At 30.8% G+C, this 27,800-nt stretch overlaps 1 protein-coding gene across 3 annotated transcripts in view; it reads right to left on the bottom strand.

Moving 5' to 3' along the window:
- LOC134688411 (tyrosine-protein phosphatase 10D-like) overlaps positions 1-27,099 on the bottom strand; it is a 41,199-nt gene extending 14,100 nt beyond the window's left edge. For 2 of the 3 annotated variants that reach the window (XM_063549119.1, XM_063549117.1), the window contains exons 1-17: positions 26,851-27,099; positions 16,010-16,277; positions 15,090-15,362; positions 14,248-14,336; positions 12,765-12,960; positions 12,049-12,318; positions 10,519-10,666; positions 9,837-9,967; positions 9,118-9,402; positions 7,555-7,702; positions 6,956-7,077; positions 5,701-5,801; positions 4,901-5,096; positions 4,289-4,555; positions 2,756-3,034; positions 2,086-2,358; positions 1,251-1,520 (exon numbers count right to left, since the gene is read on the bottom strand). In XM_063549119.1, the coding sequence (XP_063405189.1) occupies positions 1,251-1,520; positions 2,086-2,358; positions 2,756-3,034; positions 4,289-4,555; positions 4,901-5,096; positions 5,701-5,801; positions 6,956-7,077; positions 7,555-7,702; positions 9,118-9,402; positions 9,837-9,967; positions 10,519-10,666; positions 12,049-12,318; positions 12,765-12,960; positions 14,248-14,336; positions 15,090-15,362; positions 16,010-16,277; positions 26,851-26,883 (3,349 nt within the window). In that variant the 5' untranslated portion in view covers positions 26,884-27,099. Of the gene's footprint in view, positions 1-1,250; positions 1,521-2,085; positions 2,359-2,755; positions 3,035-4,288; positions 4,556-4,900; positions 5,097-5,700; positions 5,802-6,955; positions 7,078-7,554; positions 7,703-9,117; positions 9,403-9,836; positions 9,968-10,518; positions 10,667-12,048; positions 12,319-12,764; positions 12,961-14,247; positions 14,337-15,089; positions 15,363-16,009; positions 16,278-17,983; positions 18,112-26,850 lie in introns of those variants that run through there. The other variant, XM_063549118.1, reaches the window with a different exon arrangement.
- Between the last annotated feature and the right edge of the window lie 701 nt (positions 27,100-27,800).

Consider the following 27,800-nt stretch of genomic DNA (forward strand, 5'->3'; position numbering starts at 1 on the left):
ATTTACTGAATTTACAACAGTTGTCTAAGACATTTATTTACCTGTACGAATTTCAAACACGCGCATTTTTACACCAGCAATGAAAACCTTTCCTTTACGGGTAGACTTCATATACATAAATTCAGTGGTACAAGAAAAGCAAAATGAGTATGTTAAATTTGATGTATGCCTTTTTGTGATTCTTCGTTACATTTGTTGTTTTTATAGTGATATTAAGATGATAACACAATATTGACTGCTGTACCCCTAATTTTGACATTTTTACTCTTTGAGTATGTTTGTTTTGTTCATACATCGTTGACAACGTAATGGAATTTGATGCGACTGTCATACAAGTGAGAGGTTTAGCTAGCTATAAAACCAGGTTCAATTCTTCCATTTTCTACATTAGTAAATGCCTGTACCAAGTCAGGAATATGACAGTTGTTATCCATTCGTTTGATAAGTTTGGACTTTTGATTATGGATTTTCCTTTTTGAATTTTCCTCGGAGTTCAGTATTTTTGTGTTTTTACTTTTTTTTTTATAGTAACAGTCTGCAAATGTAGAATCTTTTAAGAATTATAACAGTTTAACTTTCTTCTTCAAACTTATTATGAAATGACTGGCATATTTTTAGAAACATGTCTTACAAACTCATACTATATCTTGTTCCTAAATTCTAATATAACATCAAGGTGTTACTAAATTCATATAAATCCTCAATGTATTCCTAAATTCATATACAAAACAACTGTGTTCCTAAATTCTATTAAAACATCAACATGACCAATGTGTTCTTATATTTACATTTAAAATCAATGTTCTTTTCAAAACATCCTAAAACATCAATGTATTCTTAAATTTACATATAACATCAATGTGTTCCAGAAATTCACATAAAATTCCAATGTGTTCCGAAATTCATATATAAAACATGAATGTGTTCCAAAATTCAAATAAAACATCACTATCTTCCTAAATTCACAAAAAAACATGAATGTGTTCCCAAATTCACATAAAAACATCAATGTGTTCCTAAATTCATATGTAAAACCACTGTGTTCCTAAACTCTCTAAAATCATCAATGTTTTCTTAAATTTACATATAACATCAGTATCTTCCAAAATTCACATAAAACTTCAATGTGTTTCAAAATACACATACAACACCAAGGTGTTCCTAAATTAACATTGAAAACATATGTTCCTAAATTCACATAAAACATCAATATTTTCAAAAATTCACATAAAACATCAATGTATTCCTACCTGCTTGTGCTGTTTCTATATTCATGAAGAAAGACACATTTTTCAGTCCAGCAAAAGTGACAATCTGGAATTTATATTTCTGATACGGTGTCAGCTTTACAAAAGGCAGAGTTATCTTATCTTGGCTGGCATCTATTGTATTACTACTACATGGAACAGAGTTAAGAGCACAAACAATGAGGTAGCTGTCTACACGACCTGGTGGCTTGTTAATAATGAGTGTGATCTCTGTAGCAGTGCTGATCTGTTCTACATGAGGTCTGTTTGGGGCTGAAAATTAAATTATACAAAACTGAGTATAAAACTATCACATTGGTTATTTCTAAAATAACACAGGGTAAATATAATCAAAATATAGAATTAGTTTTACAAAAAAATATGTGACTTTTTATAATTAATAATAAAATTATCTAAGTTTGATGTAAAACTTCGGCTTGAATGTCAGTCAATTTTCTCTCTTGTATATTCAAATAGCAGTTCCCTTCCACATTATAGCACTTCATTTATAAATAAATTCTATTATAAATACAATAAAATTAAAAATGGAAATGGGAAATAGGTCAAAGAGACAACAACCCAACCAAAAAGAGTAGACAACAGGCCTTTTCTGTCTTTTTCATAATTTTTGTACATAAACAAAATATATCTTAGCATGAATACTGTATAGCAGGCTATTTTCACAGGTGTAAAATTCATGGAAAATTTCCACCCACGAGAATAACCCACTATACGGTATACCTCACTATAAAGATGAGAAACTATAATTATGTGTTTATTTTTTATTTGACTCTATAAATTTCTGAACAGTCCTTTTGGTACATGCCCAGCTGCCTACCTGTAAATATAGAGATACTCCTAATATCACTGATCTGAGTGTCACTGACTGCCAGCACCCCAACAACATACAAACTACCACCTGTCAGTCTGTCAAATGTAACCAATCTGTTTTTATCACCTCTGCTCTTCATTACAGGCGATCTTTGTGTATCATTAATAAGAGTAAATTGATAATGATCAAACTGGTTTACAACAGGTGTATACTGGATAGTAATGACGTCACTTGTGGTCAAGGCTGTATTCTCTGTTAATACTGTCAAACATTCAGGCTCTGAAACAAACGCAACAAATTGTCACTAAAAATGACCATTGTTACAGTTATATATAGTGCAAAAGGTAAATTCTCAAATTTTACATATTTCCTAGAGTATATTATTTTTTTAAATAAATTCAGTCTGCAAGAAGAAAGATAATCGTTATATGGTAATTGTCTTGAATATTTGGATACCGTAAATATATAAAACTAGCAAATGCAAATTTCATCAAAAATATTTTTTAGTTAGCTGTACACTTTCAAAGTATTCTATTAGTTACTCAAAATTGTATGATAATTGAAAATTTCAACAGCAGTTCAAAAACATTTTATAATTTAAACTTTATTATTGAAATAATCTATTTGTAAGAAGTATTAAAATGGTTTGTGTACCTTACTTATTAAATAGACTTACTGATAGTGACATTCATAGAAGTAGCTTCTGATGTAAGGTTTCCTGTTTGACTTGTTATACTGATCTCATAGCTCTCTCCAGATTTCAGACTACTTAGGGTAACAGAAGATGTAGAATTCCCACCATCTACAGTTATCATACCCTCACTGTTACTATGGTAACCAGTGTAAGTCAATTCAAACTCCTCAATAAAAGTTGATGATTTGTTGTAGGACCAAGTCAATGTGAGAGAATCTATCAAGATGTCTGACGTAGTTACATCTTGTGGTGACAGAGGTACTGTAAGTATTAAACAATATATTTGTTATATTATGTGCAGTAATGATGACTGTGTAGTCTACTTAATTAAAGTACATCTATCTATTAGGTTTGTCTTGTGAATATTTATTTTGATTCTTTATTGTACTGTATAGAACATAACTCAACTATACAAAGGGAAGCAACTCTTGATTTTTCTGTTGTGTGAAAGAAAATTTCCTTGTGTACATAATTATCTAAAATCACACAATCATAAAGGCATTTTGTAATAAAGGGCTGCGCTTTAGCGCATGATACGCCTGTTGCTCTTTTAACATGTCTTTTATGCTTTAAATGAATTTATATGATCAACTAGAAATAGTGTGAGCCCTGTCAAATATTCCCCCCAAATAATAAATAAAAATGCAAAAAAAAATTGACACTATTTAAGCTACCTCAAATTAAACTAGGATGTTACATTAATATATTCACCAAAGTTTCACCAAAGTTGCATAAAATCCCCCTTTTTAAGGTATAAAAATTCATTACTTAAGAAAATGTAAAATCTAAAATTTATAAAAATGGAAAGGGAGCTTATGTCAAAAGATATAAACAATTTATCAAAGTTGCATAATATTTTGTAAAAGTGTTAGTTATTGTCCTAAAATTGGAAAATCCCCCCTTTTTTAAGCATAAAATTCATAACACGGAAATGTAAAATCTGAAATTTATAAAAATTGAAAGGGAGCTTACATCAATAGATATAAACAATTAACCAAAGTTTCATGGACATTGGTGAAAGCCTTTTTGAGTTATTGTCCGAAGTGTTAAAAATCCCCCTTTTTTTATGAATAAAGCCCCATAAATCCAAAACTTAAAATCTGAAATTTATAAAAATTGAAAGGGAGCTTACATCAATAGATATAAACAATTCACTAAAGTTTCATGGACATTGGTGAAAGCCTTTTTGAGTTATTGTCCGAAGTGTCGAAAATCCCCCCTTTTTTTGTGAATAAAGCCCCATAAATCCAAAACTTAAAATCTGAAATTAAAAAAAAAAGAAAGGGAGCTTACGTCAATAGATATAAACAATTCACTTAAGTTTCATGGAAATTGGTGAAGGTGTTTTTGAGTTATTGTCCGAAGTGTGGACGACGGACGGACGGACAGACAGACGGACGGACAACGGTATACCATAATACTTCCCATCCCGTATAAAAACATAAAATATAAATCATTTTTTGAAGAATCTAAGTTAATTTATAGCACTTCACCATACAACATTATAATACTTACAAACTTCAGCAAAGACATTTCTGGGTAAACTCATTTCTCCTATACTAACTGCAAACACAATAAACTCATATCTCTCCCCTGCAAACATTCCTTTCAAGGTTGTCTGGAGGTCACGGGTAAATGTCTGTCTCCAGAAGGAGGAGAGATTTAATATTGGCCTATACCAGATATAGAAACTGTCCTGGGTACTATTGATGTTTGGTTTCCATGACAACATTGCATCTTGGCCAGAAACTGATGCCTTTAATTCAGTCACTGAATTGGGCTCTAGAATAAATATATTTGTACACTTATTTGCCTGTCTTTTTTCATTATAAAATAAATGATTATATTGAAACCTAAAGAAGAACTACCAATCCATCGGTATGGTATTATTTATTAAATTATTTGCAATATGGCATCAAAGGTCAATATTTCAAACCACAAAATAATTACCTATGGACTTACTCCTTTAAATTGTCAAAGTGATAGAAGGCCAAAAATGTAAAAAAATGATGCAGCAAAATGAAGGCTTACAGTATTTCATTGAGGGATCAACTGTGTAGTATTTAATTGACAATTAATATGTTATCTTAGATATTTACACAAAATATAATGTATTCATTAACTTACTTGTGGTTTTGTTCATAGTAACCCAGGAACTATAACTCTTTAGGTCATTAAACTCTTGTACAGCTCTTATATGAATTGTATACAGGGATCCAGCTGTAAGTCTCATAATATGTGACTGGTAACTTGTTTTGTCATGAAGAGCTAGTACCATAGGTAATGTGATATTTTCTGAATCGTTATTCTCTTCATACACAATCTGAAAAAGATAAATAGCCTTCTATACAATTCAAGCACAGCATGTTAACAAATACCTTTTAGAAGTGATACATGTCTATTTATAGATGGAGGCCTCAGTGTCTCACCTTATTATACCAATAAAACGAAAGCCACAAAGTAGCCAATAGAGCTAGAAAGTGAACACCAGTAATCAACAATCATTCTAAAGTAGTTAATTTTTGCAAGTAGTTTAGTTCTCCCAAATTTTCAATTTACATTAAAATTGCAGAAATATCACAAATTTGATTTGTTAGAGGGATCATAACCAGGAAGAAGAAAAGCATGAAAATGAAACTTCTCTAACTTTAGGTTTGATCCTTGAAAACATAGAACATATATAACTCAATTTTACAGTGCAATGTTTTTGCTATTATGGCAGCATATGTCTAGTTTTTCATCTTTAGTATGCCCCTTGTTAATGATCACTCATTACAGTTTAAAGGGCAGCATTATAACAAGGATTCACTGTAGTATCAGAGCTGCTTAAAATGTAAATTTGCTATATCATTAAAATACTTGAATTTGAAATAATGTTTTAAAATCTGATTTGGTTTATCTTTCAAACAGTAATGTGTAATACATACTTCAAAATGATGCTGTTGTAATGGTTTTGTTATGGACCAATCAATGAGCAAGCTGCTGGTATCATGTGTTGTAATGTTGATATCATCCACTGGTAAAGGATCTGTAATTATAATATTGGTAAATAAATATCATATGTAATCCATTAGAACAACACCTTTAAAGTTGGTTTCATAAAAGGTAAAGATTACATTTGTCCAATGAATTTAGACAATATACGTATAGTGTCTTGAAATATGAAATGTATTTGTATGAGGCTTATAATTAGAAACGGGAAATGCGAGGTTGTACTGAGCATTTTCCCGTTTTGTGCCTAGTACAAATAAATTTCATATTTCAAGATACTATACGATATTGTCTTTTATACTGAAATCGATAAAAAATTAAAAAAAATATGTAACAAATATTGTTAAAAAAAAGTGTTTGGAATTCCCTCATGGGGTATCATTTTGGGGTATTTCCCTATGAGTGTAGTCCAGGCGGTAAGACATTGACATTTTAAGGAATTAGAAAGGGTAAATGAACTTAATCAATAACATTTAATAAACATGGTATATAAATTACCAATTTGAAGACATAACAAGTTTAAATTCATAAAAGTTTGACAATTATTACTACACGTTTTCATGGTTGTGACGTTATGTTGTTGATGAAATACTGTAGTTCCGGTAAGTAGGCGGGGCTTATAGGTTAGTTGAGGTCATTGGCGTATAAAGCTAACGTTTATATGTATAGCTTTATCTGTATAGTAAAATAGCTGATTGCAGTATAAAACAAATTAAGCATAACTGTCAGTGGTAATAATCCACAGTATAATTTATATTGTATTACATTATTTTTCATATGTTTAATTGTTTTTTTTACATTTTTATACATTGTATATTTGTTTTTACATGATATCAGAAGAAAGAATTGCTTTTACATGATTTAGCAATCTGATATGATTGTGTTAGAGGCTGATAAATATAGAAACTTACATTGATACTAGTGGATCATTAAGCCTTTTACTATTCAGATTTCATTAACACTTGCTAGTATATTTTGATTCATTCAGTGAGCTGACAAAGGGATGACCCTTAAAATCCAATCATCTTCTGAAATCCCTGGCAACAACACATAAATTAAACTTTTGTTACAATAGGGTCTGTAAGGCACACATTTCCATAGAATTAGAGAACGTGTCTTGTCTGGACCTCTATAAGTCCTGAATATATTAGCATAGACACTTTGCCCTGTGTAAAAGTAAATAAAACCTACTTGTGATGGCTGTTCTTTCAGATTTATCAATAACACTTGTCCCTGATATCAGATAAATAGACAGGTTATATACTGTTCCTGGTTGTAATCCTGTAAAACTGTGAAATAATATACCAGCTGATCTGTAATACAAAATAAACAAATGTTAAATGATGCATTGAAATTATGTAAAGTTCGTGTAAGAGTAAATTAACTCAAACAACCAAAAATATAGTGCATAAAATATAATGAAAATTTCACTTTTCTTCTGTTCATTTCATGGAATAATTCTACTTTCATAATGGCTTTTGTTAGTCTTGTATGTTTTTTAATTTTTGTTCATTTATATGTTTTGGAGTTTAATATGACATTCATTTTCACTGATCTTGTGCACATTTTTATTTAGGGGCCAGCTGAGGCCCACTTCACGGTGTGGTCTTTGTCTGTTATCTGCTCTTTTGTCATGATGTTGTCTCTTTGACATATACCTCATTTCAATTCTCAATTTTATCATGTATTTGCAGAACATAATTTCAATAGCATTCTAGATTTCATTTCTTTACAACTACCACTATGTAACATATCTACAATAGATTACAAAATGACTAAGATGGACATACTCTTGTATAGACACTGGTGTTGTAGCATCTGGTGGATTAATGGTCAGTTTAAATGTCTGGAAGGTCAAGTTCTCTGGACGTGACCAAGATATATTTATATAGTCTTCAGTTACATGGTCAACGAATAATTCTGATACTGAGGTTGCATCTGAAATACAAATGACAATTCAAATGGTTAAATTCAATAAAATTAGTCAAGACAATAACAGGTTTATTTTTCATTTGAATTTTAAAAGTTTACTCTTCCTTTGAATATATGATATGTAGAAATGAATACAATAAAACAGACATTTTTTAACAAAAATGTATATTACTGTAAATTCAAAACTATATTGAGGTATTTATTAATGCAAACAATGCTACTGGGTAAATATCTCAATAATAAGAACTTGCATTCTGATATTGGACTGGTAAATATGCATTTAGCTATTCCTGAAAGCCGAATTATCTCATATTTTTGTTCAGACTTTTGCACACAATAATTTTTCGAATTTACAGTAATTAAAATTTTCATCTTCTCAACTAATTTTATGGTTATTTAACTTATAACAAGAATGTGTCCATAGTACACGGATGCCCCACTGGCATAATCATTTTCTATGTTCAGTGGACCGTGAAATTGGGGTCAAAAGTCTAATTTGGCAATTAAATTAGAAGGATCATATCATAGGGAACATGAGTACTAAGTATGAAGTTGATTGGACTTCAACTTCATCAAAAACTACCTTGACCAAAAACTTTAACCTGAAACTTGCACTATCCTTTTCTATGTTCAGTGGACCATGAAATTGGGGTAAAAAGTCTAATTTGGCAATTAAATTGGAAGGATCATATCATAGGGAACATGTGTACTAAGTTTGAAGTTGATTGGACTTCCAACTTCATCAAAAACTACCTTGACCAAAAACTTTAACCTGAAACTTGCACTATCCTTTTCTATGTTCAGTGGACCGTGAAATTGGGGTCAAAAGTCTTATTTGGCAATAAAATTAGAAAGATCATATCATAGGGAACATGCTTACTAAGTTTGAAGTTGATTGGACTTCAACTTAATCAAAAACTACCTCGACCAAAAACTTTAACCTGACATGGGACAGACGGACGAACAGACGGATGAACGAACAGACAGACAGACAGACAGACGGACGAACGGACGCACAGACCAGAAAACATAATGCCCCTACTACTATCGTAGACGGGGCATAAAAAGTAAAATTTATTAGATCTGTTTCTGATTTTCTAACCATTGTGTTATCATGAACATTATAATGAGATATCAGGGATTCCAGTTGAATGAAATATTCACACAATTTGTAAATGTTATATTGTATTGACAAATGATTGATGTAAGTTTTCCTGTTTTGTACAACAAATAAGATATCATTTTATAATTATATACTGTTTGAGAATTCTACTGTTTCAAACCCTTCATTCAACTCTTTTGATTTGGGAAAATCATAACAAATATTGATCCATGTAAACATCTTACCATCTCACATACCTGCATAATGTATTCACAAATGTAGAGAGGGTCCCCTCATTAAATACTAATGTTAAACCTACTTGTAGTAGCTGTTATCTTGAGGGGATCACTGGTTTCACCACCACTGTTACAAACAATGGATATCTCATAGGTCTCTCCTGGGTGGAGCTGGGTGAAGGAGTAAGATGTCCCAGCTAAGGTGACAGGAGCTATGGGTAGGGTGGTGTTGGTAGTGCCATTTATACCAAGGGAGACAATACTGATAGTGTAATTCTCTACTTCTCCTATGATCGGCTTGAACCAGTCTAAATGGATCTCACGACCTCCAATTACAGTGTGTATGATCTTAGAGGGAGGATTGGGTTCTGTGAAAAGATAATGGTTTTATGCTACATTGTTAACATGAAAAGTTATTTATTTTATAAATGTTTGTATTAATTTTCTGATTTCCACAAAATACAACAGATATGTTCCGATTGATGTAATGACCATCCTGTCCTCTGTGATTGATATTACAAAATGAAGACTTATTACCATGTTCATACTTTCCATTAGCAACATGACCAGTGCCACTAGTAAAGTAGGATTTGCTAACCCTTCAGGATCACTGGAGATCAATGCCAGTTTTTGGTAGGGTTCTTTTCGCAAAGTCTTTCAGTTTCTACCAAATTTTTTGTGTTCTATTTTGTCTTTTTGTCAGCTTGCTTTTTTTGCCATGGCATTGTTTCTCTTTGACTTGTGAGTTTTCTTTTTTTCACCCAAGTTTTTAAAATCCATTTTAAATATATTGAAAGCTTACTAGTATATTGTTCCACTGTGTTTGTACTATTTTTCTTCTGTCCTTTAACTGCTGTGACTGTGATGGAGTACTTCCTTCCTGGGACTAGAGAATCAAACTTTACATTTCTCTCATCAGTATTGTACTGGAGGCTGAAATGATATATATATTTATCTTCTAATCAAATGTCTTGAATAAAAATATTGTTACTCAAAGTTATTTCATACACAACCCATATCCTGAAAATGGTAATAAAAAGAAACCTTGAAAAATTTCAAAAAGTTTCTGTCCATTCCATACTGTGCAATAAATTCAAACTATAATTGAAAAAATAACAGCTACAAAATGTATGTGTGTAAAATCCTGGCCTTCAGCTGTTGTAACAAATGAATGATGAATTACCAGGTCATCAAAGGTCACAGCCTAATGTGTAAACAATGTAACAGTAAATAATAGGGGGATAATTAGAAAAAATTACAGTGTTTACATCAAGATTCTATAAAAAAAACATGTTCAAATAACAGTTGCTTAAATCATTATTTCTATAGTGGGTGGTAGTAAGAAAACTTTCTCAGGGAGTTTTTCTGGTATTTTTTTTTATTCTTCTTTTTGCAACATATCAGTAATGAAAACTATTTTTTATCAAACATCTTCTTTTAACATGTTTTTAAACCTTCTGGAAAGCGTTTCTAAATTTACTTACACAGGTGATTGAGTCTGAGGTTCTTTAGGGGAAATGACAACTTCATAATAATCCAGCTGTCCACTCTCCACATGTCCCCATGATATCTTCAGTGAGGTAGTTAGGATATCTTTGGTCAAAATATCTATATCTCCTGGCATGTTAGGATCTAAATAGAAAATAGTATCAAAATATCAAATGTTTTACTGTAAACCAACTTTTGTAAGCGATTTATATTCGTGACTTTTGCAAGTAGAAAAATAACATGAATAAAAATCTTCTTGAATATGTAAACACTTAGATTGTTCCTTATTCTACTACATCAAATAAATTTGAAAATTACGAAATTTAATCGCTGATTCGCTCTGAAATGGGATTGAGAGGTCTTAATGCTAAATAAAGTATCCACAAAAATAAGTTGGTTTACAGTAGTTTAAAACAAAGCATGGAATTGACAATAAAAGATTGACTTCTCACATGAAAATTTGATATATATATATTATTTACTACATTCAAAGCTGTAGACACTCTATGTTTATTATGAATCTCTCTTACAACCAAAAACATATGAATCTTGCATAAGTAAAATAGGGAAAATGGTACTGAACTGTTTTGATTTATATAAGTTTAATTCTCCTCTAACATTGTCTAAGCAATCAATTAAAAAACTTAATAGATTATTTCTGAATTTAGTCTTTAGTACATAAATCAGGCCACAAGTTTTCTTGTTTTAATTGATTTACATTTGTCATTTTGGAGCCTTTCAAAAACAACTATGCTGAATCAGTTTTGCTCATTGATATTCTGTTCCTTCAAATAATATCCCTAGATATCAACCTTATTTTGAGGTGATAAACAGTCTATCGATACAGTTCCCTATCTTTAGTAATGTGCAATAATTAAGAAATAATTCATGGGGGCTTGAATATATCGTGATTTTACCACGGGTTGGTCCTTTATGACAAATATTATACCCTGAGCGATAGCGAGGGGTAAAATATCGGCATAAAGGGACAACCCGTGGTAAAATCACGATATAATCAAGCCCCCATGAATTATTTGGAATCTAATAGGACAAATACGGCAATTATTTTGGATCGAAGCGCTCTAGGTGATGGCATTATTTGCCGTTCCAATATATAAACGCACTATTAAATTGACGTAAAATAACTGAGCAAACTGAATAAATGATGATGCTTAAACTATTTATAATAACATATTTAGATAATTTTAGATGAATCTAATTATTATTGTACTTATATGTCTCATATATATACAAAAACTGCTAATATAACTCATTTTAGCATCATTTATTAACGTTTCCTTGTTGTGATGATTTTCCGTTTCACAAGCGTGTATTTTCCCGTAAATTGCTTATATTCTGACGTCATTGTTCTATGACGTCGAGTCGCTCATTCATTAAAAAACATATGATGTGGGGGTACAATGGGAACAGCCGATGAATTATATTCATATTTTACCACGGGTGTGTACTCAAAGCGTTTGAAGGACGTCATGTTAGAATTAATATTAGCTTATGCATGAACCTACTTGTATAGAAAATCCTACTGAACTGGTTCCTGCTTTCTTCCCATTCAGATACAGTACCAACAGAGACATTGTACTCTATCCCTGCTGACAGGTTCCCTATAGTAAATGTTGTGTGACTAGCTGGATAAGTATAGTTTCTGAAGTAGAAGTACCCATCATCTATACTAACTGAGTAATTCACAAATACTGAAGTAAATGGTGGAGTTACTGACAACTCCAGTGTAGATGTGGTACTACTAGTCTCTAGTAAACTGGTTACTGTCTCAGGCTCTGTAATGTAGAAATTTAAATATATTAATATACAATGATATATAAATAATTATCTAAGAAATTTAAATATATTAATATGCAATTATATATAAATAATTATCTAAGGTTGAGAAATATATATAATTTGACATTTACTGTGGATTAATTTTTTTTGTGGGTACCAATTTTTGTGGATTAAGGAAAGTTTGCATATTCTTGGATATTGAATTTCGTTTTTTTGGCAAATCTGCATACATTCCTTTAGGAAATTTGTAATTCATTGAACATTAGAAGTCTTAGTTCCACAGAACCCATGAAATCCACGAAAATTAGAATCAAACGAATATTAATGAATCCACGGTATATAAAAGAACAGTAGTGACATTGTATTTGATAAAGTAACTAGTACAGTAGATCAGAATGAGTGTAGACATTACATTTATAAGTTGAATGAAGATGACACTTACTTGTGGAATGGAAAGCTATATCAGGGTCACTTCTCCTGTTATTCTGTACAGAGTATGCTCTGATCTCTATAGGTGTGCCAGGAATGACCCCTCGGACCTCGGTCACACATGTGGACAGCAACATGGTACAGGTCAGATTCATCTCACCCTCATAGCTAAAGGTGTTGTTATAAATAGCTGATAAATATACATGGTCCTGAAATAATAAAATATCTTAAAACACTGAGCAATCACAAACATTTTACATTCCCCTCCCCCACTATTCTTATGCCTATCCAACATTTGTCCAAAGAGACCTAAGGACAGTGGTTGTTTTTGGTGCTTGTACATCATGTTTGTTTTTGTAAATGGTTTTGCTGTAAATTAGGTAGTTAGTGTATACACATTCTTGCTTTAATTGTTTCTCATTTTTGCTTAGGTCTTTGTAAGCAAACTGTGATTTGAGTTTTTCTTAAGATTGAAGGTCATACATGTACGTACAGTGGCCTATAATTACATCCACTGTATTTGCAGTCTGGTGGATACTTGCCTCATTAGCAATCATACCACATCTCCTTCTCCTTTGTATTTCGAAAAGATTGGGATAAACATGATAAATGCTTAACTTATGACAGGAGGCAGGCTACAGACAATTTTTGTTTAGTTAGTGAGCTTGATAGGAATGGTTAATGGGAAACTATGTCATTTAATCATGACATCTTATATTAATTGAATTAAATCTGATATAGTGCTAGTCCTTGAAAATGTATTTAAATAGATGAAAAGTACAACTGGCTATGTCTGTTTGCTTAAATCAGATCTGATACATGTATAACAGAACCTTGAAAATACCAGCATAAAGTCAGGGATCTAGTTGTTTGTCTTTTAATGACTTTATAGACATCAAATATATTGGTAATTTAAACAACATTTTTTATATCTTAATATACAGTGTTTCTTATGTCTTACAGAATTTCATGATTTTATAGACATCAAACACCCTTGTAGATTCAATATGTTTTTTTTTATTAATGATTATACAGTGATGTGATCCATAAAAACCAATCAATATGACATCAAATATTTTAATAATAATTTCTACCCAGGTATATATCTACCTTATGTAAAAATAATCAATACCTCACTGTTCATGATTATTATTTTCTAGTTTATAATATACCTTTGTCACTTCTTTCATTACAAAAGCTACTGCTACTAATTAGGTCTCAGCTGATAATATCATATATATTTTAATCTGGGACTCAATATAGCAGAAATCAAATCCTTATATTTTATATTGTCTTGCTAGACTTATTATCTTCAATCACACATAATATATGTATTTACTCAGCAATTTATAAAAAAAGGTCAAAAATATTTTTCTAAGGAATTGCGTTGTTCAAAATCTACACAAGAGTGTTAGCTTGATGAATAAGCAAAAGCAAATCACAGAATGTTGCTGAATGCTACAAATATATGACTATACCAGAAGTTTCTGACTAACCTGTTGGCTATTAAAGTCTTCTTTCCATGCTAACATCAATGTGTAGTTATCTATAGCCATAATCCAATGTATGGTTGGTGGCAATGGTCCTATAAAATCAAAACATGTATATAATATGTGTTTGTTGCTGTTTATCAAGTTTGCTTTTTGTTCTTTGTTTTGTACATAAATCATCCTTAGTCTTCTTGTTTACAATTTCTATTTGAAGGCATTTTATCACTTGCTATACAGTATGAGTTTTGCTCATTGTTGAAGGTCATACAATAACCTATTGTTGATAACATCTGCATCATTTGGTCTCTGGTTAAGAGTTGTCTCATTAGAACCTTTTTCATATGTGATATATTTAAAGTAAAAAAAAGCAATGTTTTTAAATATTGTCCCCCAAAATATTGAAGTATAGATTAAAAAGTTTACTGAAAACTTACGTGGTGTATTATTTAATGATACAAAGTGCTTTCACAAACTTGACAAAATTCATACCAAATCATTTGCTTAATATATATATACTAATTGCTGCTGTTCATCATAAAGTCTTTCATGCTCATGCTTTTAATGTAACCAATATTAATGATTTGTATAGTTATACCAAGGATTTGTATAGTTAACAATACAAATCCTTGATGTAACAAAAGGAATGCCATTATTAACTGCACTTAATTCTCTTAATTAAGATATACCACTTTGTTAAAGACTTATCATACTTTTATGGTCAATGATCATTAATGCATAAGACTATTGAATAGATGTATCATGTTCAAGATGTGTATTTGTGAAAAATACCCATCATAAGAATTAAAGTAATGTTTCCTCAGACCATTTGACTCCTAATTAAGCCTTACTTGTATTATCTATGATCCTGGCCGTCCCATTACTATATACATCATTACTGATACTATCTACAGCTATACTGTACAAGGCTCCTGGATATAAATTTGTCAAATTATGATACTCTACTGTTAGTGGGTCAGATTTAAACAGTTCTGAGTTATTATTGGTTTCAGTAACCGTAACTCTGTAGGAATCCTGAGTACTCTGACTGTTTCCCTGCCAAGTAAGGTACAAGTAATCTGTACCAGCATCTGAGACAATAAGAGAGGCTGGTGGGAGAGGCTCTAAAATATAAAAGAAGAAAAACTGTTCAGGAGCCTGTAATTCAGTAGTTATCATTTGGTTATGTGTTACATATTTGTTTTTCGTTCATTTTTTAACATAAATAAGGCCGTTAGTTTTCTCGCTTGAATTGTTTTACATTGTCATATTGGGTCCTTTTATAGCTTACTATGCGGTATTGGCTTTGCTCATTGTTGAAGGCCATACAGTGACCTATAGTTGTTAATTTCTGTGTCATTTTGGTCTCTTGTGAAGAGTTGTCTCATTGCCTTGGCAACCATGCCACATCTTTTTTTAAATCAATTTCGATATATTAGACTTATACTATACAGAGCTTTGTTGTACATGGTATTTTCATCCTGTTGTATGAACAATCTCTATAAAAAAAATCTACTCTTTTTTAACCTGTTTTGTCTAAAACTCTGAATGTGCTACTGATCAAAGATGATCACATTATTGTACATATTTTTAAATGTAATTATAATTCAGATCTAAGTGAGTCAGTATTAAAAAGTAACCACATACCTTAAGCAAATTGATTGTTTTTATCAAATTTTACAAATATTTTTTACAATCCACATAAACCTTAATTAATATTATTCTTAATGATAACATTGATAAATATTTCAGAGTTTTAAAAGAAACGTACTTGTGGTTCCTGTAGACTTGAAAACTTCTGTGCCATCTTTCTTCAGCTGCAACGTATAAGTAACACCTGGACTTAAATTATCTATCTGATATGAGGCAATATTATCTGGGGTCAGGGTATAGTCTATTTCCTGGTATGTTATGTTGTCAGGGATACCGTAACCTAGGGTATAGTTGACTCCCTCTTTTGTCTCCTCCCATGATACATCCAGGTAAGTACTTCCTGTGGAGACGTTAACTTTGATGATTTCGGCGGAAATATGGCTTAGCTGGAAAATATATTCAAATGATTTTTTGATAATTATGATATCTTGTATACATGTTAAATAAGTATACAACAAAGAAAGGGACTAAGTAAAATGTGTAAAGGTTTCTTAAGGTAGAACCTAGATGGGCTTTTACATTTATAAATTTAGTTTGTTATATTAGTTCTTTCAGTTTAGTCTAAAAGACCAATTTTACTAAATTTACCCTTTTTTGTCAAAAGTGCTTTCATCATATATTATGTATATATTCAAAAAGTTATGCATTGATTGCAATTGTCCATGTTTTTTGCACCAGTCAAAATTACATCTGTGATGTCAAGACTTTTATCCTTAAAGGTATGGTGCTATCAATAGTGCTCAACTAAATCTTATATTTTAAATGGTTTAAGGTGGTACATATTTTTTTAGAGAAATATGTTGTACTCTTCATTGCTGTAACTGTGATTGATATGTTAGTTTTATGAACTTTCGTTACTAGGTCTAAGGACTATGCTAATGTTTTTTTTCCTTATGGAACAGTAAGATAAACATGAAGGCCATACTTTGGTCTGTAAGTGTTTACTTTTTGTACATTGTAATTTGGATGGAGTGTTATCTCATTGGCCCTCATATCACATCTTCTTATTCATATATATCTGACAATGAGTTTAACATGTTTATAAACCTGGAAAAAGTACTAGAGATCCTAGATGGTCCGAGAACACAATTAATTTGTAGTGCATTTCTTTTAGAACATAAATGAAAATAAAAAAAATCCCACCTGTGCTTTCTCAAAGAAATTTTTACAGTGTGTTGTACTACTTTTGGGACAAATTATATCAAAATTATAGAAAACTTCCTCGGCTCTAACTCAAAATATGGACATTTTTATGTTTAGGGCGTCTTGAAATCTTTTGACAGCTTCCGAAGTGCTCATTTTCAACCTTTTTCAGCTGGACCAAATCACTACTTTCCTTTAAAATTCTGGACCCAAATTTTTTTACAGTGTAATTTCATCCCCCTACTTGCAATTTGAGGCATTAAACATGGAGAAATAAATTTGGAAGGGGTATAAAAATTAATGGCAAGTAACCCACTGTCAACACTAGGGACTAAATTTGTGAACAACGAAAATCAAGGGACGACAATGGTGGTCTCGGACCAGATCTATATATTAAAAAACATTTCATCCTTGATTAAGGTATGTCAAATGTGACTTAATTGTCAAATTTTAACTTGGAATACATATCAAATGGGTTCCTGTTTTGCTAAGTGTTTAGGTTTCAGTGGGTTCATATTTTGCTAAGTGTTTAGGTTTCAGTTTAGTGTTTTGTGGATATTTGTTTGTCTTTATCATTTGACCATCAGGTTCTGACCATATGTCATTATATCATGATTTTTTATTTCCTTCTTGGTTGTTGGTGTCTTCCCTTTTTTATTGATACAATGTTTATACAAATAAACAGCTTGACAAAGTATCACAAGAGTATGAAGGTGAATCAGAACACATCAATTCTGTTAAAAATAACAAAAGGGTCACATAAATTTCAGAAAGATTTGTTGTTTATGATGATAACAGTGCTATAATCATATTGTGTACAAAACTATAAAAAGATAATTTACATAAATCTAAAATTATCTGACATGAATATTACAAATATATATATATAGTCCATCCGGCATTAAAATCTGACCACAACAATTAACCACTAATTAAGTGCCACACTTACTAATAAAGGTAATAATATCCATAATATATACATTCTTTTACACTTATCAATAAGTTAGTGTGCATAAGATCAAACTATCTGGTAGTATATCATTACGTCAAACAGGTGCCCCCAGGATATAAATAAGGAACATGGAGTCATGATTTAACTAATCAGGCAATTCATCATAAATTTTCATTACACAGTTTATATATATGGTGCATCAGTGTTTAAAAAACTTATTTGATATAACTGTCATAACACTTTAAGGTTACTGGGCATGATTTGTGTCATAAACATAAGCTTAGTGAACAGAGTTGCATAAATGCATATGCTCAAACATGCGTAGGTCTTTGTACTTGTCACAATATACATTGTACAAGTATCATGCATACAAAATGTATATATCAAACTTAGATTTATAAATGACAAATATTATGTGAGGTCCATTTTTTTAAGCATGTAACTGTTCTATATATATATATATATATAAACGAGTCTAAATTGAAAACTACGTTCAAACCTATGACTGCGTTGGATAAAAACCGCTATATTAATAATTAGAAACTGATCAATTATTTATATTTAGTTTCAGTCTTTACTGGAGATGTAGGTGTCATTGTAAATCTGAGAGTTAATTTATTTGACAGGATACAATTTTGTGAAACTTAAATGAAGAATACTGAAGGTCAAAACAAAATGCAGTCACTGAGTGCAGGATAGACACAACAAAAAAGTTTTCTGTGAGGTCCATTTTTCTAAAGCTAACTGCCATATCATCTGATAACAAGTGGTCAGTTATCGACTTACAACTGATAACTTAGGCTACTGTCATTACCGGAGATGTAATGAACAAAATATTCTGCACTAAGTGACTATATTTTGTTTTGACCTTCAATTTTCTTCATTAAGTTTCACATGTAAAAGGTGTATATGAATTTATACCTGTCAATTAGATAACTCTCAAGTTTATACAGACACCTACATGTACATCTCCTGTAAAGACAATAGCCTAAGTTATTTATGACTTAAAAGAGGTTTTCTCTCACTTATAAGAAGAAAAACAGATAGAACTACAAACTAGAGGCTCTCAAGAGCCTGTGTAGCTCACCTGTTACTGTATTTACTGATGTCGGTCATCTTGGTTGGTAGGTGGGGTCATTAGACACTTTTTTTAAATAGATACCATAGTGGTGATTGTGGCCACGTTTAGTTTAATATGGCCCATAGTTTTAGAAAAGAAGATTTTTGAACAAGTTACAAAAATGACGAAAATTTGTTCAAAATTGACTATAAAGGGCAATAACTCCTTAAGGGGTACTCTTACAATTTTTATCATGTTGACTTATTTGTAGATCCTACTTAGCTGAACAAAACTGCTGTTTACAGTTTATCTCTATCTATAATAGTATTCAAGATAATAACCAAAAACTGCAAAATTTCCTTAAAATTACCAATTTTAGGGCAGCAACCCAATAACCAGTTGTCAGATTCATCTGAAAATTTGCGAGGGGATAGATCTTATTCTGATGGACATTTAAATCTTGAAAGATTTGCCCTAAATGTCTTACTTTTAAAGATATAAATCAAAAACTGCATTTTAACACTATGTTCTAATTTTAGCCATGTCGGCCATTTTGTTTGGTAGGCGGTGTCATCGGACACATTTTTCAAACTATATACCACAAAGATAATTATCGCCAAGTTTGGTTTAATTTGGCCATGTAGTTTCAGAGAAGAAGATTTTTGTACAAGTTACAAAAACTGACGAAAATTTGTTAAAAATTGACTATAAAGGGCAATAACTCCTTAAAGGGTTGACTGACAAATTTGGTCATGTTGACTTATTTGTAGGTTTTACTTTGCTGAACATTATTGCTGTTTACAGTTTATCTCTATCTATAATAGTATTCAAGATAATAACCAAAAACTGCAAAATTTCCTTAAAATAACCAATTCAGGGGCAGCAACCTAACAACGGGTTGTCCGATTCATCTGAAAATTCTAGGGCAGATAGATCTTGACCTGATTAACAATTTTACCTAATGTCAGATTTGCTCTAAATGTTTTGGTTTCAAAGATATAAGCCAAAATATACATTTTACCCCTGTGTTCTATTTTTAGCCATGGCGGCCATCTTGGTTGGATGGCCAGGTCACCGGACACATTTTTTAAACTAGATACCCCAAGGATGATTGTGGCCAAGTTTGGTAAAATTTGGCCTAGTAGTTTCAGAGGAGAAGATTTTTGTAAAAGTTTACGGACGACGGACGACGGACGCCGGACGACAGACGCCAAGTGATGAGAAAAGCTCACTTGACCTTTCAGGTCAGGTGAGCTAAAAAGTACCTAACGAGTTCAAAAGTACCACATTAAAATGACCAAAATAATATAAAATTTCAAACAAATGGAATAATTCTAAAACAAAATAAACTATGATGATAATCATATTATCTTGGTTGTTTGATTAAATCATATACCATGATATACATTATACCTAACATTCAATGAACGATTGATACTGATGCCAATGATGCACTGAATGTGAAAGTGTCTGATTCTTGTTCTTCATTTTCAGTTCAGACAAACACTGAGAAGCAATAATGAATAAATTGTGTCAACAGAAATTACTTGATTATATAATACTTTTCTTGTCAAAATTAGAAGATGCATACATGTTCATTCATTAAATCAATGCATATTGTACGTATGCACTGGTTTCATTGGGTTTTTTTTGGTCATTTAATATAAAAATTTGTAAGGGTTCCGCGGAACTCAGTGTCTCGCCTATTTTTGCTGTAACTCGCAGGCTCAACAACAATGAGGAAAAAAATCGATAAAAATATTCCTCTTGTTACTATTTTATGATTGTAAGAAAATCTAAGTCCATTTAGAAGTAAATTACAGAAAAAACGGAGTTATCTTTTTACAAACTTTACTTCTGGATACAATCTTATGATCATAAATAAGCTTCTGTCCAAGTTTGGTACAAACCCAGGATAGTTTAAGAAAGTTATTAAAATTTTAAAAACTTTAACCTTAGAGTGAATGTAATGGTTCCCCGCAGAAAAAACTAAGTCCATTCATAGCAAAATACGGAAAAAAATGAATTTTATTTTTACAAAATTTACTTCTGGATACTATTTTATGATCATAAACAAGCTTCTGTCCAAGTTTGGTACAAACCCAGGATAGTTTGAGAAAGTTATTAAAATTCTAAAAACTTTAACCACAGAGTGAATGTTTTGTTTCCCTGCAGAAAACTATGTCCATTTATAGTAAAATACGGAAAAAATGGAATTTTATTTTTACAAAATTTATTTCTGGATACTATCTTATGATCATAAGCAAGCTTCTGTCCAAGTTTGGTACAAACCCAGGATAGTTTGAGAAAGTTATTAAAATTCTAAAAACTTTAACCACAGAGTGAATGTTTTGTTTCCCTGCAGAAAAAACTAAGTCCATTTATAGTAAAATACGGAAAAAATGGAATTTTATTTTTACAAAATTTACTTCGGGATACTATCTTATGATCATAAACAAGCTTCTGTCAAAGTTGAGTAGAAATCCAGTAAAGTTTAAGAAAGTTATTAAAATTTCAAAAACTTTAACCACAGAGTGAATATTTGTTGACGCCGCCGACGACGCCGACGGAATGTAGGATCGCTTAGTCTCGCTTTTTCCACTAAAGTCGAGGCTCGACAAACATCACTCAATGACGGCCTTAAGTTTGTATATTTATTTCTATTTTAAACTCTTAAATAAGTCATCTTTTAATACTACATGAAGTTTAAACTTGAATTAATAACCTATTAGCAAAAATCGTTTCGCACATGCCCAAAAACAGTCAAATTATTATACTGTACATGTCATGTAATTTTATCAAATTTCTATTTCCTTTTACCCTCATTAACTCTCTAATCTGAAAGATTGTCTGCCTGTTTTTAACAAGATTTTAGATTTTATCTGTCCAATCTAAAGGGTGAAAATCCTGCATCAACAAACATAACCAGACCAGGTAGGATGTGTGTTACTTTGATGTCAGTTATGACAAGTGACCAGAAACCTCATGTTCCTCAGGTAAAAATAGGATCCTCAGGAAAAATGAATTTCAGGAAGTCGAAGAGTTACAAAACAAATATGTCAATATTAACATTATAATATCATCAATATTTATATATAATGTAATAAACAAAATTTTATTTTAATTTTTCAATGACACTTTTAACATATTTAGAAATTTCATAACTTACTATAAAAGTTCAAGTGTCTATCATGGCTCATGACCTTAGCATATATAAGGTATACATTTTAGATTTATATTTGTGTGAAACTAAAAAGGTGTGGTGTGATTGAAAATGAAACCCCAAAGAGATAAAAGTCACAGTACAGCCTTTAAAAATGAACAAAATGTATGCCAAACTATTAAGTCATCTAACAAAAGTCACAGCATTATAAAATGCAAGACAAGAAAACATACAGCCTAATCGTGTCTCTGACCTTTTTTAGTCTTGTATAATTTTTAATTTTAGTTTCTTTTATATATTTCAGAGTTTAATATGATGTCCATGATCATTGATCATAATATACATTTTTGTTTAGGGCGAGCTGAAGCACGACTTTGGTTGCAGGAATTTGTTGCTGCATTGAAGACCCATTTGAGGACTTCAGCTCTTTGGTCTGGTTGTTGTCTCTTTGACACATCCCCATTTCCATTCTCATTTTTTATGTATTGTATATATAGGCTTGATTTTTAACAACCCCCCCCCCCCCCCCCTCACCTTTATATCATCAATTTATGAATCTTAATGCTTATAAAGTAAACAATTCACATACAATGATTTAGTGGGGTCAAAAGGAAGTCTTTCTGATTGCTAATGTCCATTTAAAAAAGAGCAAAACTTTTCGGAAACTTAAAGAACATAATGATGTCAGCAACTCAGCATCCAATTCAGTTCTAACTTTAATTGAAAGATAACACAATCATGTGAGGAGACATTTATAATGCAACCATTTTAGTAGAAATACATACATGTACAGTATATATATAATAAGGTTATGTAATATTTTAAATAATTTTCACTATCTATAATCTACAGCTGGTTTGTTTCTGTTTTTTAAATCTTTAATGAGTGGAGACAACAATAAGATATTTCTTATTAGTCTGGAAACATTTCTAAATATAATAACCATTGTTTTCTTATCAATTACATGTAATCAACATGCATTTTTAAGTAAAAGTCTATCTCTTTTGAGAGTTGCACTCAAATGTTTTTAAGATTGTTTTGTACTTTTAAAACAATATTACAGAGAGCTCAAGTGCGACTATAACAAAATATTTGATTTGATTTTTAATTTAATAAACACAATTAATTTACATGTACACTAAATTTTATGTTCCCACTTCCAAATAGTAAATATCTATTTTGAGAAAGTAATCATGCATGTCATGTACAATGTATGCTGAAATTAAGCAACACCCAAAAGAAAATAAAAAATGCTGGTTGAATTAAAACATGTATAATAAAATTCTAGGAACTCAGTGAACTTGTGGGTGTAATTAAGAAATTCTGCGTTGCTCACTAAAGATGGTAAAATAGATACATTGTGTGTAATCAAATATATTTTGATTTTTGTATGAATGGAAGGTTATATTGGGGAGTTTAATCTGAGGGATTTTATGACCATTGTCATTTCACAGATCAAAGCTTTAAGGTTATTGACCACATATTATAAACAAAATTCAGGTATCATTATATTAAATCTAAATAATACTACCAAGAATGTGGAGTGAAAACTGTTTTGTAAACCCTATTGAAAAGAACTTATGAGAAAACCTTAACAGTAGCAGTTTTTTCAGTTTATACATGTTATATGTTTTAAATTGTCATTTGTAGACATGAAAAACTACATCCTTTGTTTATCTATTAATAGCTACACAATTATAATTATCCACTCTGTTAGTAATTATCATTGTAGTATCTCAAATTCTCAATGAATCTTGCACATGTATGTCATGTATGTCCACTTAATATTGGATTTTTTTTAATCCATTTACAGCAATCATGATTTTATCAATTAGGATTCTGCTTGTGATATTCGTTGTTTCTCATTCATGTCATTTAGAAATATGTTTTTATAAATCAAAAAAATTCAGGAACTTTAAAAATCAATAGTGTAATATCATGAATATTGAAACAATGCATTTGAATAAAAAAATATATATGCATTGTTATACATTTTTGTAAGTTGGAATCTAAACAAATTTCTATAAAACCAAACATAAATTACATGTATTTGAGCAATTCCCATCACCTTTTAATGAAGAAAGAAATCTAATTTGCTAAAATGAATTTAGTTCTTGTACAAAATGTAACTAAAGCTCAAATAACAAGTGGTCATGGTGGTGGAAGTGAAGGAAAATACTTTGATTTGTTTGCATACATGTATATGTACATTTTTGTAAATCAAATTTGTTCCATTGAAATAACATACCAACAGTCCAAAGCTTTAACAGCGTTTCTTAACTTACATTGAATGCATTCACTGTCTAAATATCTTCTTTCCTTACCATTTACTAATATCAACAATTAATGTTTCATGAAGTCATTGAAAGTTAAAAAAATAAAATTGTTGAAGATGAAAGTGATAGATGTGAACACTCTGGCTACTACAAATGTACATGTACATTCTACAATGTAGATTCATGTTATCTCTGCCAGGGAAAGTGACCAAAAAGCAGGAAAGCTACAGTAAACAATGTATGTCCTTGCCATTCATGTTCATGTAGTCTCCCTGAGTAGCTTCATTCCTGCATGGCATGTCAGTTAACTGCTAGTAGTCTGTTGTTATCTATGTATTATTGTCATTTTGTTTATTTTCTTTGATTACATCTTCTGACATCAGACTCTGACTTCTCTGGAACTGAATTTTAATGTGCGTATTGTTATGCGTTTACTTTTCTACATTGGTAAGAGGTATAGGGGAGGGTTGAGATCTCACAAACATGTTTAACCCCGCCGCATTTTTGCGCCTGTCCCAAGTCAGGAGCCTCTGGCCTTTGTTAGTCTTGTATTATTTTAATTTTAGTTTCTTGTGTACAATTTGAAAATTAGTATGGCGTTCATTATCTCTGAACTAGCATATATTTGTTTAGGACGCCTCCGGGTGCGGGAATTTCTCGCTACATTGAAGACCTGTTGGTGACCTTCTGCTGTTGTTTTTTTATTTGGTCGGGTTGTTGTCACTTTGACACATTCCCCATTTACATTCTCAATTTTATGATAACCTCATTTTGTTATTTTACTAGAATGAATGATTATGCAATTGAAGATAACAAATTAGGTGATGTTCACACGTTTTGTCACTTGAAATAGATGAATCATAATTTCTTTTTTCAATTTCAGCAGTTTACAATAAAGAATATTCAATGTGTTATACAAGATTGTACAATTACATGTGTTTCTCAAACATGTTTCCAGAATTATAATATGATTATGAAGTATTTAATCATTGTTAATTGTAAATAGTTATATTACAGCTGTTAAATTGTATGTCCTTTTGAAAAGAATAAGGGAGAAAATAGCTAAGACCAAAACTAAAAAGATACACATTAGTCCAATAAACCGGTCTCACTAATTAGCGACAACAAGAATTTTAGCGACAACAAGCTTCAACAAGCGACAAGAAGCGACAACAAGAATTATTTTAGCAACAACAAGCGACAAGAAACTATTTAGCGACAAGAAAACATATTTTTTTTAATAAAAATTAATTATTGCAATAAATATAAAAAGAATATGCAAAAGAAAATAAATTTAGCGACAAGAAAGTTAAAATTGATAGAAAAAAATGAAACATTATTTACATTTATTTTATCATCTATTATGTATAACAGCCAGTATAACGTTTAATTATTGTATTATGATATTACTTTTCCTTGTGTTTTAGAACATATTATTTATCTTATAATTTCACGTTTTTTAAAAACTCTTTTCGTGCATATTCTTCATATTTAAATTAAAAAAAAATGAAGCTCAATCTCTTTCTTCTTCACAAATGTTTATTTTCTTCATCTACCAATATACTAATATAAACTTCACAATCTCTTTCTTCCTCACAAATGTTTCATTTCTTCGTCTATCTACATAGTAAAACATTTTGATTAGATATATCTGCTCGTCAATTTAAAAAAAAAACATTGCATACAAATTTCTTTAAATCTAATAAAAAAAAATGTTTTCTTGTCGCTAAATAGTCTTCTTGTCGCTTGTTGTCGCTAAAATAATTCTTGTTGTCGCTAAAATAATTCTTGTTGTCGCTTGTTGACGCTTGTTGTCGCCTCTTGACGCTTGTTGTCGCTAATTAGTGAGACCCCAATAAACACAGCACAGAAAATTAAATTAGTTCAGCAATACAATCATAACAATGCAGTTTCTACAAAATATAATATACCTTTCATAATTTAAAAGTGAACCAAACCAAAAAAAAAAGAAGAAACAACATTTAAGTTTGATCTAGGGGTATTGAATTGAATGAGGGTTTGGAAGGGGTCCTTCATTTATTTCTTCTTTTAATTTTTTAAACAATTTTTTTTTTGTATTATTCTCTATCAATTCATTTATATTTCGCCAATTACCTTACTTTTGTCTTTTTTCTACATTCTATATTTTTAAACCAAAAATTTAGTCATCTTTTCTCCCTTATTCTCCATGTTCTCATTCAATGCTGTACCCATATACCCTCAATCATATATAGATTGGATTGGAAGACACCATGTACATGATGTATATTACATAATATTGAAAGCTTAATTTTAAAGTATGAATACTAATGTTATTGTTAGAACTCCTAACAGAAGGACGTGTTAAGAGTTGTTGATTTCTTACCTGCAATAATACTAATAAACTCCATGTTAACATTATACACCTTTATTCTCTGTTTATGTTCCCGAATGAATTTCATCTAAACTGTAGTTTAACTATTTGATTTAAAGGCTGTAACTTCCTTTAATTCTAAATAAGTGCCGAATATGAATCACATGTTAAAGTCATGCTCTTCTTACAAAAGTTCTTTTACAATATTTGTATCCACCTCTTTTTGTTGACATCTGACCTCACCCACCTGTATACCGGAAGTTCACGTTATCGTTTCCGTTTACCTTAGGAATCGATTTTAAACTACCCATTTTTGGAGCACCGCAGTGATGCTATTTTATTTTGGATCATTTTGTTGAACGTATCCATTCAATTATATTTTTCCTGAATTTCATGCAATCAAATTACATCTGAATTTATGCAAGGACATATATGTTTATAAATATTTAATAGACCATGATAGATAGATATATTTTATCCGCATTATATTCAATAAAATTTTATGTAATCTTTTTAAACTGATTGTAATTAATATTCGATGTTCTTAAATTTATTTTTTGTTGGGGGTAATTCCATATTTATTTTGCCAATATATTTACGGTAAGTTTCTTTTACTTTCTTGTAGCTGGCTAATTATTTTCATTATTTATTTTGTTAACCCATTTTCATTTTCTGTACATAGTATTTGCCCAATATATATATATCTCTATTCGGGACCCCACCCCTCCAATTTCTAGTTGTTAGTTTTCCTCCTGTGTTATAATATTCAATTTGCTGAAGGCGGTCACTACATGTATATTATGATAGAAGTAGAACAGTAGATTGCTACTTATAATGTTTGGTTATTATTATAATTTCTCAAAATATACACGGACCCAGTAAGTAAAAGACATACATGATAATTATGACTTCTACTGCAAAGGATCATAATAAAATTGAGAACGGAAACGGGGAATGTGTCC

The sequence above is a fragment of the Mytilus trossulus genome, chromosome 10 (assembly GCF_036588685.1).
Source record: "Mytilus trossulus isolate FHL-02 chromosome 10, PNRI_Mtr1.1.1.hap1, whole genome shotgun sequence".
Lineage (NCBI taxonomy): Eukaryota > Metazoa > Mollusca > Bivalvia > Mytilida > Mytilidae > Mytilus > Mytilus trossulus.